The 16,827-nt window shown below is 43.3% G+C and overlaps 1 protein-coding gene across 8 annotated transcripts in view; it reads left to right on the top strand.

Moving 5' to 3' along the window:
- Positions 1-16,827, top strand: part of SYNE3 (spectrin repeat containing nuclear envelope family member 3) — an 88,465-nt gene that overhangs the window by 35,656 nt on the left and 35,982 nt on the right. For all 8 annotated transcript variants that reach the window (XM_077268760.1, XM_077268746.1, XM_077268729.1 and 5 more), the window contains exons 5-8: positions 1,471-1,629; positions 3,274-3,618; positions 3,713-3,849; positions 11,674-11,851. In XM_077268760.1, the coding sequence (XP_077124875.1) occupies positions 1,471-1,629; positions 3,274-3,618; positions 3,713-3,849; positions 11,674-11,851 (819 nt within the window). The remainder of the gene's footprint in view (positions 1-1,470; positions 1,630-3,273; positions 3,619-3,712; positions 3,850-11,673; positions 11,852-16,827) is intronic.

Genomic DNA, 16,827 nt, shown 5'->3' with positions numbered 1-16,827 from the left:
CAAAGCTGCATCCATAATTTTCCTGGTTGTCAGAGAGCAGTGAACTATCGGAGCTGAGACCACATCTAATGTCGCGTCTCTGAGCGTTGCTCAGCTAATGAAGCGTGGCCGCAATGTGACCGGAGCTCTGGTTGCAACTGGAGGATAAAGCGTGATTTAGCATAGAGGAGTTTTGCACTTTCACAGAAGTTCTCCCCAGAAAGGCGTGTAAGCGAGCACAGAGAGAACTCGCACTCCCAACATCCAGAGACAGCTCTCCGCTGGCTGCACAGGGACATCAGAACTGCAGCCAATCAGTGTCTCCTGTATATACGTCCGCACAGCTGCTAGGCTCAGTGATTGGCTGCAGCGGTGATGTGCGCTGTAGTCATGATGTTCCCACTGTAGCCAGTACGCAGAGACCGGAACAGCGGCGGAGACCTGACACCGGATGGGGGAGGCCAAGATCTGTCTGAGACAGTTGTTTTAAATGCTGGCTTTGTTGGGGAGCGATATGCCTGTATCTACGTCCGCACAGCTGCTAAGCTCAGTGATTGGCTGCAGCGGTGATGTGCGCTGTAGTCATGATGTTCCCACTGTAGCCAGTACAGAGGAGCGGTGGAGACCTGACACCGGACGGGGGAGTCCAAGATCTGTCTGAGATAGTTGTTTTACATGCTGGCTTTGTTGGGGAGCGATATGCCAAAGAGATGATATGGAGATCTGGTCAATAATGGATGATTATCTGACAGACTATGGGTGATCATCTGGTGATCTATAGATCCTGATCTTCTCACTAATAATAATGATGACCTGATGTCCTGGTGATGTGGAGGAACCTGAGAAAGGGGAAATAGACATGAAAATATGATAATCTCCAGGCAGTGATCTGGTGACCTATAGGTAGCGATCTGGTGACCTATAGGTAGTGATCTTGTGACCTATACTTAGTGATCTGGTGACATATAATTAGTGATCTTGTGAACTGTAGCTGATTACAGGGTGAACTATAGGTAGTGATGTGGTGAACTATAAGATAGTGATGTGGTGGCCTATAATTAGTGATCTGGGGACCTATAATTAGTGATCTGGTGACCTGTAGCTGATTACATGATGACCTAATTTTTGACACTCGGTCAGTGAACATGAGATCTCTGATGGATGTGCGGCCATGCCTCGGATACAGGAGATCTGGTGACCTCTCCTCCATCACCAGCGTCTGCCGCTTCTCCCTCTGCACCTGATTACAGCTCTGCAGAAGCTTCTGCCCCGCTTCAGCCGCTGCTTGTCTTTGGCCCGGGTCCATCTCCTCTCTTGCTGTTTGCTCAGTTTCATGTCTGTTTGCATTTAGTTTACTGGGTGTATGAGAAACTTGTGCGCATTGTCCCACCGCAATCCACCGAACCGCAGGCGATAAGGCTGAGCCAAGTTTAACCCTTTCCACCATCTCATCTTGTGTTACACGCAGATATCGGGTTTCTGTGATTTCAGGAGCGGGTTGAACGTCTGGAGAAGATCTGGAAGCATCACGAGGCATATGAGGGCGACGTCAGTGGCTTCAAAACCTGGCTGAACAGTGTCATCGAGAAGCTGAAAGTTTATGTAGCAGCTGCATCCAACAGTACGGAAAACAGGCTGGACATCCTGCAGGTAAAAGTAATTGTACGGGTGTAGAAAAATGTCTGATCGAGACAGAGAAACAGTGCTGGGAAAAAGCACACTGAAGTAAGACCACGCCAACCTATAAGTGATAGTAGTTTATATTCATCAAATAACAAAATGCAAAGTGAACAAAAGAGAACTATAGATCCCATCAGTATCTGGTGACCGTCCGTCACCTCCATCATCAGTATCTGTTGACATCCTTCCACCTCCATCATCAGTATCTGGTGACATCCTGTCACCTCCATCATCAGTATCTGGTGACATCCTGTCACCTCCATCATCAGTGTCTGGTAACCACCTGTCACCTCCATAATCAGTATTTGGTGACCACCTGTCACCTCCATAATCAGTATTTGGTGACCACCTGTCACCTCCATCATCAGTATCTGGTGACCGCCCGTCACCTCCATCATCAGTATCTGGTGACCACCTATCACCTCCATCATCAGTATCTGGTGACCGCTTGTCACCTCCATCATCAGTATCTGGTGACCGCCCATCACCTCCATCATCAGTATCTGGTGATCGCCCATCACCTCCATCATCAGTATCTGGTGAACGCCCATCGCCTCCATCATCAATATCTGGTGACCGCTTGTCACCTCCATCATCCATATCTGGTGACCGCTTGTCACCTCCATCATCCATATCTGGTAACCACCTGTCACCTCCATCATCAGTATCTGGTGACCGCTTGTCACCTCCATCATCAGTATCTGGTGACCACCTATCACCTCCATCATCAGTATCTGGTGACATCCTGTCAGCTCTATCATCAGTATCTGGTGACAGCCTGTCACCTCCATCATCAGTATCTGGTGACCGCTTGTCACCTCCATCATCAGTATCTGGTGACCGCCTGTCACCTCCATCATCAGTATCTGGTGACTGCTCGTTATCTCTATCATCAGTATCTTTTGACCACCTGTCACCTCCATCATCAGTATCTGGTGACATCCTGTCACCTCCATCATCAGTATCTGATTGCTGCCCGTCACCTCCACCATCCGCACCTGGTGACCGCCCATCACCTCCACCATCAGTATCAGAGGGTCACCAGATACTGATGGGATGTAGTTAGATATGAGATTTCCTGTGTTGTTATCGCTGACACTTGGAATGTCAGATCCGCAGTAACAGGTTGTATAACGACAGGTATGTCAGATATGACAGCTTATATGTCACACCCGGCTTGTCGCCTCTGCTCACTCCCTGCCATTGTGAAACATTCCTGAGCTCCAATAATTTACATTTCACGTTTCTGTTTTAGTTTTAAAGTGACAGTGACTTAAATATATTCTGTTGAAATGTCCTGACTATTTTGCCTATATGTGCACTCATTTTTGTTTGAAAATAAAAAGGAGGACACAATTTTGGGGAATACAATTTCTTTGTATTCTCTTCATATATTTTTCTCCATCCCTTTCCTAAGATCTGGAAAAACGACAAGGAAATAAGATCATGTGGCTGAGTCACAAATAAAACAAGTCTCTACCTATCCTACAATGGGCAGGGGCAGGAATTAACATAGCCCCACCCGTGAGGATCTCTGTGCAGTCACTAATATATTTGTGCTAACGATCCATATTGTGCCATCTACTTCAGGGTCTTATGTCTTCTCTATTGCAGGAGATCAGTAATGATGTGGAAAGCGGTAATAAACAGTTAGAAGCCCTGGAGGAGAAGTCGGCGGAGGTGATTAAGAATACATCACCCCTGGGAGCTGAGAAGATCTGCAGGGAGCTGGAGGAATTGTGCAAAACCTTGAAAGAGTTAAAACAGATGAACGATGAAGAGGAAGAGACGCTTCTGAGGACTCACAACATGGACAACACCTTCCTCCTCCTCGCCCAACAACTGGAGGCCAACATCAATGAGTTTCGTAAGGCCACACAGAGGCTGGAGGAAAGTCTGGAGTCCGGGGAGCGAGTGAAGAGCGAGGATGAATTAATAGCCCTATGGAAAACGCTGAAAGTGAGAAGAAGTGTTTATATCATTTACTAAACAAATAGTCCTGCAGCTCACAGGTCGTAATATATACTAAAAAGACCCTTCTCCACATGTATAGGCCACCAAGTCTGCACTAGCCGCAGAAGAAGCCAAAGCGGAGAGGGTGAAAGTGCAACTAAAAGATCTCTTCAAATTCTCCAAGGATGTCCAACCACTGTCCGATGGCGTCATCTCAGCCATGCGCGACTATCAGAGGTATGTACACACGTCACCCCATAATAGCATAATAAATACCGCCCTCTATGTACAAGAATATAACTGCTATAATACTGCTCCTATATATGAATATAACTACTATAATACTGCTCCCTACGTACAAGAATATAACTACTACAATACTGCCCCTATGTACAAGAATATAACTACTATAATACTGCCCCTATGTACAAGAATATAACTACTATAATACTGCTCCCTATGTACAGGAATATAACTACTATAATACTGCCCCTATGTACAAGAATATAACTACTACAATACTGCCCCTATGTACAAGAATATAACTACTATAATACTGCCCCTACGTACAAGAATATAACTACTATAATACTGCTCCCTATGTACAAAAATATAACTACTATAATACTGCCCCTATGTACAAGAATATAACTACTATAATACTGCTCCCTATGTACAAAAATATAACTACTATAATACTGCCCCTATATACAAGAATATAACTACTATAATACTGCCCCTATGTACAAGAATATAACTACTATAATACTGCCCCCTACGTACAAGAATATAACTACTATAATACTGTCCCATACACACAAGAATATAACTACTATAAGGCTATGTGCGCACATTGCGGATTTGCTTGTGTAAAATTGTGCTCAGTTTCTGCCTCTCTTGGCAGAAAACGCAGTTGAAAATTTTCATGCGGATTTTCTTGCGTTTTTGTAAATCCATAGAGCTAAATATAGATTTACTATTTAAAAAAGAATTGTGATGTAATTTCCTTGTTCAACCTCTTCAGCCAGATACCCTCATTAATATAAAACAAAAAATCAACTGTCAGAAATCTGCATGAAATACAATATCTGTTTATTTAAAAAAAAAAAATTGCGTTGGCTCCCACATAATTTTAATAACCAGCAGAGGGAAAGCCGACGGCTGAGGACAGATGTTAATATTCTGTGAAGGAGCCAATAGCCATAAAGGTTCCCAGGCTATTAATATCAGCTCACAGCTGTTTGTTTAGCCTTTACTGGCTTGTTTACAGGGGTCCCCCTATAAAATCGAACCCACAAAGGCTAGACAGACAGCCCCACAAGATGCTCCATATTAAAATATGCCCCATATAATGCTGTACAAATGTTTATTATGACCCCATAAGATGCTCCATAGAGACATTTGCCCCATATAATGCTGCACAAATGTTGATTTTGGCCCCATAAGATGCTCCATACAGACATTTGCCCCCATATAATGCTGCACAAATGCCGATTATGGCCCCATAAGATGCTCCATAGAGATAATTTGCCCCATACAATGCTGCACAAATGCTGATTATGGCCCCATAAGATGCTCCATACAGACATTTGCCCCCATATAATGCTGCACAAATGCCGATTATGGCCCCATAAGATGCTCCATAGAGATATTTGCCCCATATAATGCTGCACAAATGTTGATTATGGCCCCATAAGATGCTCCATAGAGACATTTGCCCCCATATAATGCTGCACAAATGGTGATTATGGCCCCATAAGATGCTCCATACAGACATTTGCCCCCATATAATGCTGCACAAATGCTGATTATGGCCCCATAAGATGCTCCATACAGACATTTGCCCCCATATAATGCTGCACAAATGCTGATTATGGCCCCATAAGATGCTCCATACAGACATTTGCCCTGTATAATGCTACACAAATGCTGATTATGGCCCCATAAGATGCTCCATAGAGACATTTGCCCCATACAGTGCTGCACAAATGTTGATTATGGCCCCATAAGATGCTCCATAGAGATATTTGCCCCATATAATGCTGCACAAATGCTGATTATGGTCCGATAAGATGCTCCATAAACTATTATTCCCCATATGCTGTTGCTGCGATAAAAAAAACAAAAAACAGTCACATACTCACCTCTCGTCGCTCAGGCCTCCGGCACTTGCTATAGTCACCTTTCCACGTTCCACCGCCAGGCGCCGCTCTGTCTTCCGCGTCCTCTGCACCGACATTCAGGCAGAGGGCGGCGCGCACACTAATCGCGTTATCGCGCCCTCTTACCTGAGCGTCACTTCAGAGGATGCGGAAGACAGCGCCCGGCACTAGAACGGAGGACAGGTGAATATCGCGCTATGCCCCCATTATACTCACCTGCTCCTGGCGCGGTCCCTGCACGTCCCTGGTTCCCCGGCACCGGCAGCTTCTTCCAGCAGTGGTCTCATGGTACCGCTCATTACAGTAATGAATATGTGGCTCCACCCCTATGGGAGTGGAGTCGGGTCCATATTCATTACTGTAATGAGCGGTACCATGTGACCGCTCAATAAAGGAAGAAGCTGTCAGCGCCCGGAGAACCAGGGATGTGCAGGGACCACGTCAGGAGCAGGTAAGTATGATTAGACAGCTGCCGCTCCCCCTCCCCTGCTGACTGAGTATAAGCTGAGAGGGGCAATTTCAGCCTAAAAAAATGGGCTGAAATTCTCAGCTTATACTCAAGTATATACGGTAACTTTTGTCACGTTATTTTCAGGGGTACCATCATTTCTGTCCAGGCCTATTTCATGAGTTTTTTTTTTTTATTATTCTGTGGAAGCATGGTTGAAAAGCAATGTCTGACTTTCATTTGTTCATTTTCATAAATTTTTTATTTATTATCACTTTTGTCAGATTCAAGTTATTTCTGTGACCATTGTGGATTTTTCTGTCATTTAAACGAGGGGTATCAACAATTTTGACCACATGTATAATACTGCTTATTATGTACAAGAACATAACTACTATAATACTGCCCCCTATGTACAAGAATATACAGTGGGGAAAAAAAGTATTTAGTCAGCCACCAATTGTGCAAGTTCTCCCACTTAAAAAGATGAGAGAGGCCTGTAATTGATATCATAGGTAGACCACAACTATGAGAGTAAAAATGAGAAAACAAATCCAGAAAATCACCTTGTCTGATTTGGCAAGATTTACTTTGCAAAGGATGGTGAGAAATAAGTATTTGGTCACCTAAAAACATGCAAGATTTCTGGCTCTCACAGACCTGTAACCTCTTCTTTAAGAGGCTCCTCCGTTCTCCACTCATTACCTGTAGTAATGGCACCTGTTTGAACTTGTTATCAGTATAAAAGACACCTGTCCACAACCTCAAACAGTCTGACTCCAAACTCCACTATGGTGAAGACCAAAGAGCTGTCGAAGGACATCAGAAACAAAATTGTAGCCCTGCACCAGGCTGAGAAGACTGAATCTGCAATAGGCAAGCAGCTTGGAGTGAAGAAATCAACAGTGGGAGCAATAATTAGAAAATGGAAGACATTCAAGACCACTGATAATCTCCCTCGATCTGAGGCTCCACGCAAGATCTCACCTCGTGGGGTCAAAATGATCACAAGAACGGTGAGCAAAAATCCCAGAACCACACAGGGGGACCTAGTGAATGAACAACCGAAAGAATAAACCTACCCCTTAAAAACATTAATCTTTATTAATAATCCAGTATAATATAAATAATTATCAAAAATTCTAGATAAAAAACATCCCAAATAGGGGACCAACAATCCAGGGATCAGAGACACCACCTAACTATATCTCATTTGTGTACCAAAATAACACAATAGAAAAAATAAGCAAAACGTGAAAAATAACACTAAAAAACCAAAAAACATGAAAAAAACATAAAAAATGAAAATATTGGATATAGTATACCTATGTTGACCCTAATATGCCCTAAGGTCTGATAACCTTCCTTGCAGCGGAGGTTGGCACCCTAGAATGTCGATATGGCGCCCCCGCTCAACGGCGGCTGTCCCTTATTTCCCTAGATGGCCCCTACAAATCTAATGACCACAGACGAACACCACAGATTTTGGAATCCGGTATCTTGATTCCTGCTTGTGGCTCTATGACCTATTATGGTGGAAAAATCTAAAGTCCCCTGATGAACCCCCTGAATGAATAGAACGGGGGAGAAACGCGTCGGGACAGCGTGTACATGAGCCGATGGACTGACAATCCCTCATGGCCATCATATCTGAGGAACAAGGAGCTAAGTGGAAAACTGGCATTAAATTTAGCGTTATGATGCGATTTATGGCATACTAAAGCACTAGATCTGTTCAAGCGAGTTATGCATATAATATATATATATCCCCGGTATCTTTAAATGGGGCAACTGGGAATGTGGATCTGAACTGCATATATACAAGCCAATACATTGGGTGATAACTAGTCTATTCAGAACTGTGTTGTTTTTTTTTTATTAATAAACTTTAGCTAGAAACAATAGTAGATTTTTGGGGGGTATATTCTCCTGATGTTAAGTGACTAATATTTTTTCCTCTAATATCTATATGAGGATCTACTAAAGTTTATGCCTTGATATAGGACAAGTCTGCATATTAGAGGGCTGCTGGATAGATATACAGTTAGGTCCATATATATTTGGACAGAGACAACATTTTTCCAATTTTGGTTATAAACATTACCACAATGAATTTTAAACAAAACAATTCAGATGCAGTTGAAGTTCAGACTTTCAGCTTTCATTTGAGGGTATCCACATTAAAATTGGATGAAGAGTTTAGGAGTTTCAACTCCTTAACATGTGCCACCCTGTTTTTAAAGGGACCAAAAGTAATTGGACAGATTCAATAATTTTAAATAAAATGTTCATTTCTAGTACTTTGTTGAAAACCCTCTGTTGGCAATGACTGCCTGAAGTCTTGAACTCATGGACATCACCAGACGCTGTGTTTCCTCCTTTTTGATGCTCTGCCAGGCCTTCACTGCGGTGGTTTTCAGTTGATGTTTGTTTGTGGGCCTTTCTGTCTGAAGTTTAGTCTTTAACAAGTGAAATGCTGCTCAATTGGGTTGAGATCAGGTGACTGACTTGGCAATTCGAGAATATTCCACTTCTTTGATTTAATAAACTCCTGGGTTGCTTTGGCTTTATGTTTTGGGTCATTGTCCATCTGTAGTATGAAATGACGACTAATCAGTTTGGCTGCATTTGGCTGGATCTGAGCACACAGTATGTCTCGGAATACCTCAGAATTCATTTGGCTGCTTCTGTCCTGTGTCACATCATCAATAAACACTAGTGACCCAGTGCCACTGGCAGCCATGCATGCCCAAGCCATCACACTGCCTCCGCCGTGTTTTACAGATGATGTGGTATGCTTTGGGTCATGAGCTGTACCACTCCTTCGCCATACTTTTCTCTTTCCATCATTCTGGTAGAGGTTGATCTTGGTTTCATCTGTCCAAAGAATGTTCTTCCAGAACTGTGCTGGCTTTTTTAGATGTTTTTTAGCAAAGTCCAGCCTAGCCTTTTTCTTCTTGATGCTTATGAGTGGCTTGCACCGTGCAGTGAACCTTCTGTATTTACTTTCATGCAGTCTTCTCTTTATGGTAGATTTGGATATTGATGCGCCTACCTCCTGGAGAGTGTTGTTCACTTGGTTGGCTGTTGTGAATGGATTTCTCCTCACCATGGAGATTATTCTGCGATCATCCACCACTGTTGTCTTCCGTGGGCGCCCAGGTCTTTTTGCATTGAGTTCACCAGTGGTTTCTTTCTTTCTCAGGATGTACCAAACTACAGATTTTACCACTCCTAATATTGTAGCAATTTCTCGGATGGGTTTTTTCTGTTTTCGCAGCTTAAGGATGGCTTGTTTCACCTGCATGGAGTACTCCTTTGGCCGCATGTTTACTTCACGGCAAAACCTTCCAAATGCAAACACCACACCTCAAATCAACTCCAGGCCCTTTATCTGCTTAATTGAGAATGACATAACGAAGGGATTGCCCACACCTGCCCATGAAATAGCCTTGGAGTCAATTGTCCAATTACTTTTGGTCCCTTTAAAAATAGGGTGGCACATGTTAAGGAGTTGAAACTCCTAAACCCTTCATCCGATTTTAATGTGGATACCCTCAAATGAAAGCTGAAAGTCTGAACTTCAACTGCATCTGAATTGTTTTGTTTAAAATTCATTGTGGTAATGTCTGTAACCAAAATTAGAAAAATGTTGTCTCTGTCCAAATATATATGGACCTAACTGTAGGTGTTGCTAGCATATGTAAAACAACGTGCAGTTCTAAGTCTTTATTTGATTATTGTATATCCACTATATAATTAACTTTAGTTTGAATATCAGGTGCTGCGTCTAGCGTATTTTGATGGTACTATGGATCTAATTTGATCCATATATTTGTGGTGTTCGTCTGTGGTCATTAGATTTGTAGGGGCCATCTAGGGAAATAAGGGACAGCCGCCGTTGAGCGGGGGCGCCATATCGACATTCTAGGGTGCCAACCTCCGCTGCAAGGAAGGTTATCAGACCTTAGGGCATATTAGGGTCAACATAGGTATACTATATCCAATATTTTCATTTTTTATGTTTTTTTCATGTTTTTTGGTTTTTTAGTGTTATTTTTCACATTTTGCTTATTTTTTCTATTGTGTTATTTTGGTACACAAATGAGATATAGTTAGGTGGTGTCTCTGATCCCTGGATTGTTGGTCCCCTATTTGGGATGTTTTTTATCTAGAATTTTTGATAATTATTTATATTATACTGGATTATTAATAAAGATTAATGTTTTTAAAGGGTAGGTTTATTCTTTCGGTTGATGGTTTGCTGTAGACTCCCCTGTTTAAATTGTCTAGACAGTTGTACTGGACCTAGTGAATGACCTGGATAGAGCTGGGACCACCTTAACAAAGGCTACCATCAGTAACACAATATGCCGCCAGGGACTCAAATCCTGCAGTGCCAAACGTGTCCCCCTACTTAAGCCAGTACATGTCCGGGCCCATCTGAAGTTTGCTAGAGAGCATTTGGATTATCCAGAAGAGTATTGGGAGAATGTCATATGGTCTGATGAAACCAAAGTAGAACTGTTTGGTAGAAACAAAACTCATCGTGTCTGGAGGAGACAAAATGCTGAGTTGCATCCAAAGAACACCATGCCTACTGAGCAGCATGGGGGTGGCAACATCATGGTTTGAGGCTGTTTCTTTGCAAAGCGACCAGGAGGACTGATCTGTGTACACGAAAGAATGAATGGGGCCGTGTATCGTGAGATTTTGAGTGCAAACCCCCTTCCATCAGCTAGGGCATTGAAGATGAAACGTGGATGGGTCTTTCAGCAATGATAATGATCCCAAGCACACCGCCAGGGCAACGAAGGAGTGGCTTGGTGAGAAGCATATGAAGGTCCTGGAGTGGCCTAACCAGTCTCCAGATCTCAACCCCATAGAAAACCTTTGGAGGGAGTTGAAAGTCCGTGTTGCCCAACGACAGGCCCAAAACGCCACTGCTCTAGAGGAGATCTGCATGGAGGAATGGGCCAACATACCAACAACAGTGTGTGCCAACCTTGTGAAGACTTACAGAAAACGTTTGACCTCTGTCATTGCCAACAAAGGATATATAACAAAATATTGAGATGAACTTTTGTTAATTTGATAAATAAATCTTGCCAAATCAGACAAGGTGATTTTCTGGATTTGTTTTCTCAATTTTGACTCTCGTAGTTGTGGTCTACCTGCGAATATAACTACTATAATCCGGCCCTTTGTACAAGAATATAACTACTATAATACTGCCCCTTTGTACAAGAATATAACTACTATAATACTGCCCCTTTGTACAAGAATATAACTACTATAATACTGCCCCTATGTACAAGAATATACTGTAACGACTAGACTAGACTAGACTACTGCCTCTATGAATTCAGTGACCCTTCTGGTGTGTACAGGGGACAATGTGTGATAATTGTTCTATTCTTTCTTGCACTTTGTGATGAATCTTTTCTCCAGGGCAAAGAGTAAAGCCTTTAAGCTGAGCACTGACACTGAGTCGGAGCTGAAGCAGCTTTTCCAGAACCCTCTACGTGAATTTCTCTACTGGAAACCAATCGCCGAGAGCGTCCTCGACGCAACTGCAGTCCCTGTGAATGATGGCGCCATGAATCGCGATGCCCTGGACAATATCGAGGTGCGACATTAGGGCCCCGTTAACTTGGATGAGTTGTGTATATAACATACTGGTGCTTTTCACAAAATTAAAATATCAAAAAGTTAATTTATTTAAGTTCTTCAATACAACAAGTGAAATTCATATTATATAGAGTCATTACACACTGTTATCTATTTCACGTGTTTATTTCTGTTAATGTTGATGATTATGGCTTACAGCCAATAAAAACCCAAAAGCCATTATCTCAGTAAATTAGAATAATTAACAAAAACACCTGCAAAGGCTTCCTAAGTGTTTAAAAAGGTCCCTTAGTCTGTGTCAGTAGCTCCACAATCATGGGGAAGACTGTTGACTTGACAGATGTCCAGAAGGCAGTCATTGATACACTCCACAAGGAGGGTAAGCCACAAAAGGTCATTGCTAAAGAAGCTGGCTGTTCACAGAGTGCTGTATCCAAGCATATTAATGGAAGCTGAGTGGAAGGAAAAAGTGTGGTAGAAAAAGGTGCACAAGCAACCGGGATAACCGCAGCCTTGAAAGGATTGAAAAGAAAAGGATATTCAAAAATTTGGGGGAGATTCACACGGAGTGGACTGCTGCTGGAGTCATTGCTTCAAGAGCCACCACACACAGACTATCCAGGACATGGGCTACAAGTGTCACATTCCTTGTGTCAAGCCACTGATGACCAATAGACATCGCCAGAAGCGTCTTACCTGGGCCAAGGAGAAAAAGAACTGGACTGTTGCTCAGTGGTCCAAGGTGTTGTTTTCAGATGAAAGTAAATTTTGTATTTCATTTGTAAATCAAGGTCCCAGAGTCTGGAGGAACAGTGGAGAGGCCACAATCCAAGCTGCTTGAGGGCTAGTGTGAAGTTTCCACAATCAGTGGTGGTTTGGGGATCCATGTCATCTGCTGGTGTAGGTCCACTGTGTTTTATCAAGACCAAAGTCAGCACAGCCATCTACCAGGAAATTTTAGAGCACTTCATGCTTCCCTCTGCCGACAAGCTTTTTGAAAATGGAAATTTCATTCTCCAGCAGGACTTGGCTCCTGTCCACACTGCCAAAAGTACCAATACCTGGTTTACAAACAACAGTATCACTGAGCTTGATTGGCAGCAAACTCACCTGACCTTAACCCCATAGAGAATCTATGGAGTATTATGGAGAGGAAGATGAGACACCAGACCCAACAATGCAGACGAGCTGAAGGCTGCTATCAAAGCAACCTGCGCTTCCATAACACCTCAGCAGTGCCACAGGCTGATCGCCTCCATGCCACAGCACATTGATGCAGTAATTGATGCCAAAGAAGCCCCGACCAAGTACTGAGTGGATTTACTGAACATACATTTCAGTAGGCCAACACTTTTGATTTTTAAATCAATTTTCAATCTGGTGTTATAAAGTATTCTAATTTACTGAGATAATGACTTTTGGGTTTTCATTGGCTGTAAGCCATAATCATCAACATTAACAGAAATAAACACGTGAAATAGATTACTCTGTTTGTAATGACTTTATATAGTAAATGAGTTTCACTTTTTGTATTGAAGAACTGAAATAAGTTACCATATTTTTCGGATTATAAGATGCACTTTTATGATCCCCAAAATTAGGGGGATAATGGTGGTGCGTCTTATAAACCGAACACTGTTCTTACCAATGCTGGAGGTGTTGCAGTGGTGGGGCGGCGGTCCTGCAGTGTGCGGTTCTGGTATGGTGGTGAGCGGTGGTCCTGTGGTGGTGGTTCAGCGGCAAGCAGTGGCCCTGCGGCGGCATATGGCGGCCACCGTTCTTCTTCCGGCGTTCGGGTTCACACTCGGTGCAGACGGAGGAAAGCCGAGATCTCCATCCGCGTCTGCCTCTATGCAATGTCTCCAGGAAAATGGCCACGGATGCAGCTCTCGGCTTGGCCTCGATGATGTTACCGCTGGTCAATTATGCTGCGCTCGCAGCAGCTCATTCACCAGGGGTTTTCAGCCTGGATGGTCGCATCTTGGCACCGTGCAGGTTGAAAACTGTTTCCCCCCCCAGATATGGATTACGGCGTCGTACAGAACGACGGACAGGTATGGTATATTGTTGTTTTTTTATTTTTGGTTTATTACAGGAGAATGAGGGCTTCGGTGGAATTAAGCGTTTAAATGAAAATGGAAAACTGTGTTTAGTCTTATTTCAAATAAAGGACTTTATTCTGGCTGTGTCATTTTTTTACCATATAACTATAGGATTAGTAATGGATAGCTGTCTTATAGATGCCTCTCCATTACTAAGCCGTGGGTTTGATGTCACCTGACAATACATAGGTGACATCAACCCGACAAATATGAACACACCACTTGCCACCGCTACAGTGCAAGCGGGAAAGCATAGCAGAGCGCCAGAATTGGCACATCTAATAAATGTGCCTTTTCTGGGCAGCTGCGGTCTGCTGTTTTTAGGCTGGGGGGAGCCAAAATCCATGGCCCCTTACCAGCCTGAGAATACCAGCCCCCAGCTGTCAGCGTTAGCAAGGCTGGTTGTCAAAAATGGGGGGTACCCATTGCCATTTTTTTTAAATTATTTAAATAAAAATAAGGCGTGGGGACTCATCTATTCTTGATAACCAACCTTGCTGAAGCTGACAGCTGAGAGTTCCAGCCTCCAGCTGTGAGTTTTTCATGGTTGGTTATAGAAAATACGGGGGAACCCACGCCGGGTTTTTCATTAATTTATTTAGTTATATCGCAGGCCGCGGGCGAGGAATACCCCGATCATCTGCTCCTGCTGTCACTGTTATTTGCTGCAGCAGGTGTAGGTTGATGGGAGTAATAGTCCAAAAAGCCCCCACCTGCTGTCATTGTTTTGACTTTAATATAACTCTCATCATTCTTCCCTGCTCGCGCAGATTACCGGCAGAGCAGGGGAGAATGATGAGAGCCATCTTCAGCACCCGGCGCCGGGGAATAGCACTTATTGTAGCGCTTCTTCCCCGGCGCTGATGCGTGTCACACGGATGACATTCATATGTGTGTTCTCCGTGTTCACACGTGCTGGACATTTTGCCACCTGTGCTGACGGTAAAAACCGGATATGTCTACAGTACAGACCAAAAGTTTGGACACACCTTCTTATTTAAAGATTTTTCTGTATTTTCATGACTATGAAAAATGTAAATTCACACTGAAGGCATCAAAACTATGAATTACACATGTGGAATTATATACTTAACAAAATGTGTGAAACAACTGAAATGATGTCTTATATTCTCTTGATGAGCTTCAAGAGGTAGTCACCGGAAATGGTCTTCCAACAACCTTGAAGGAGTTCCCAGAGACGCTTAGCACTTGTTGGCCCTTTTTCCTTCACTCTGCGGTCCAGCTCACCCCAAGCCATCTTGAATGGGTTCAGGTCTGGTGACTGGAGGCCAGGTCATCTGGCGTAGCACCCCATCACTCTCCTTCTTGGTCAAATAGCCCTTACACAGCCTGGATGGAACGCAAACCGGATGGAATAGCATGCTGCTGCAAGATGCTGTGGTAGCCATGCTGGTTCAGTATGCCTTCAATTTTGAATAAATCCCCAACAGTGTCACCAGCAAAGCACCCCCACACCATCACACCTCCTCCTCCATGCTTCACGGTGGGAACCAGGCATGTAGAGTCCATCCGTTCACCTTTTCTGCGTCGCACAAAGACACTGTGGTTGGAACCAAAGATCTCAAATTTGGACTCATCAGACCAAAGGACAGATTTCCACTGATCTAATGTCCATTCCTTGTGTTCTTTAGCCCAAACAAGTCTCTTCTGCTTGTTGCCTGTCCTTAGCAATGGTTTCCTAGCAGCTATTTTACCATGAAGGCCTGCTGCACAAAGTCTCCTCTTAACAGTTGTTGTAGAGATGTGTCTGCTGCTAGAACTCTGTCTGGCATTGACCTGGTCTCTAATCTCAGCTGCTGTTAACCTGCAATTTCTGAGGCTGGTGACTCGGATAAACTTATCCTCAGAAGCAGAGGTGACTCTTTGTCTTCCTTTCCTGGGGCGGTCCTCATGTGAGCCAGTTTCTTTGTAGCGCTTGATGGTTTTTGCCACTGCACTTGGGGAAACTTTAAAAGTTTTCCCAATTTTTTGTACTGACTGACCTTCATTTCTTAAAGTAATGATGGCCACTCGTTTTTCTTTACTTAGCTGCTTTTTTCTTGCCATAATACAAATTCTAACAGTCTATTCAGTAGGACTATCAGCTGTGTATCCACCAGACTTCTGCACAACACAACTGATGGTCCCAACCCCATTTATAAGGCAATAAATCCCACTGATTAAACCTGACAGGGCACACCTGTGAAGTGAAAACCATTCCCGGTGACTACCTCTTGAAGCTCATCAAGAGAATGCCAAGAGTGTGCAAAGCAGTCATCAAAGCAAAAGGTGGCTACTTTGAAGAACCTAGAATATAAGACATAATTTCAGTTGTTTCACACTTTTTTGTTAAGTATATAATTCCACACGTGTTAATTCATAGTTTTGATGCCTTCAGTGTGAATTTACAATGTTCATAGTCATGAAAATACAGAAAAATCTTTAAATGAGAAGGTGTGTCCAAACTTTTGGTCTGTACTGTATGTGTGAGGCACATGGACATACGGTCCATGGAAACACACTGACATGTGCACAGACCCATTTATGTGAATGGGTCTACGTGTGTCAGTGTCTCCGGTTCATGTGAAAACTGCCACCACATGTACCGGAGATACTGACGGACGTGTGAAAAGAGGCCTAAAGCTGAGGAGGGAGAAAAGAGCGATTCTCCTCCTCCTCTGCAGGGATGGATAGTGATTGGTGGTTGGAATTGTTTCTGAGCTTCCTCCACTAATCATATATCTTTTCCTGCACACTATTTATGTTACTACTAAGGTACTCACAAGTCCGAGATCCTTTTAGGAAAGGTGAGCAAACAACCCCCATCATCAATGGGTATATTCTGAAGGATGATGGGGTTCTAGCCATATTT

The sequence above is a fragment of the Ranitomeya variabilis genome, chromosome 1, assembly GCF_051348905.1.
Source record: "Ranitomeya variabilis isolate aRanVar5 chromosome 1, aRanVar5.hap1, whole genome shotgun sequence".
NCBI lineage: Eukaryota > Metazoa > Chordata > Amphibia > Anura > Dendrobatidae > Ranitomeya > Ranitomeya variabilis.
This window is presented reverse-complemented; position numbering and strand designations above follow the sequence as displayed.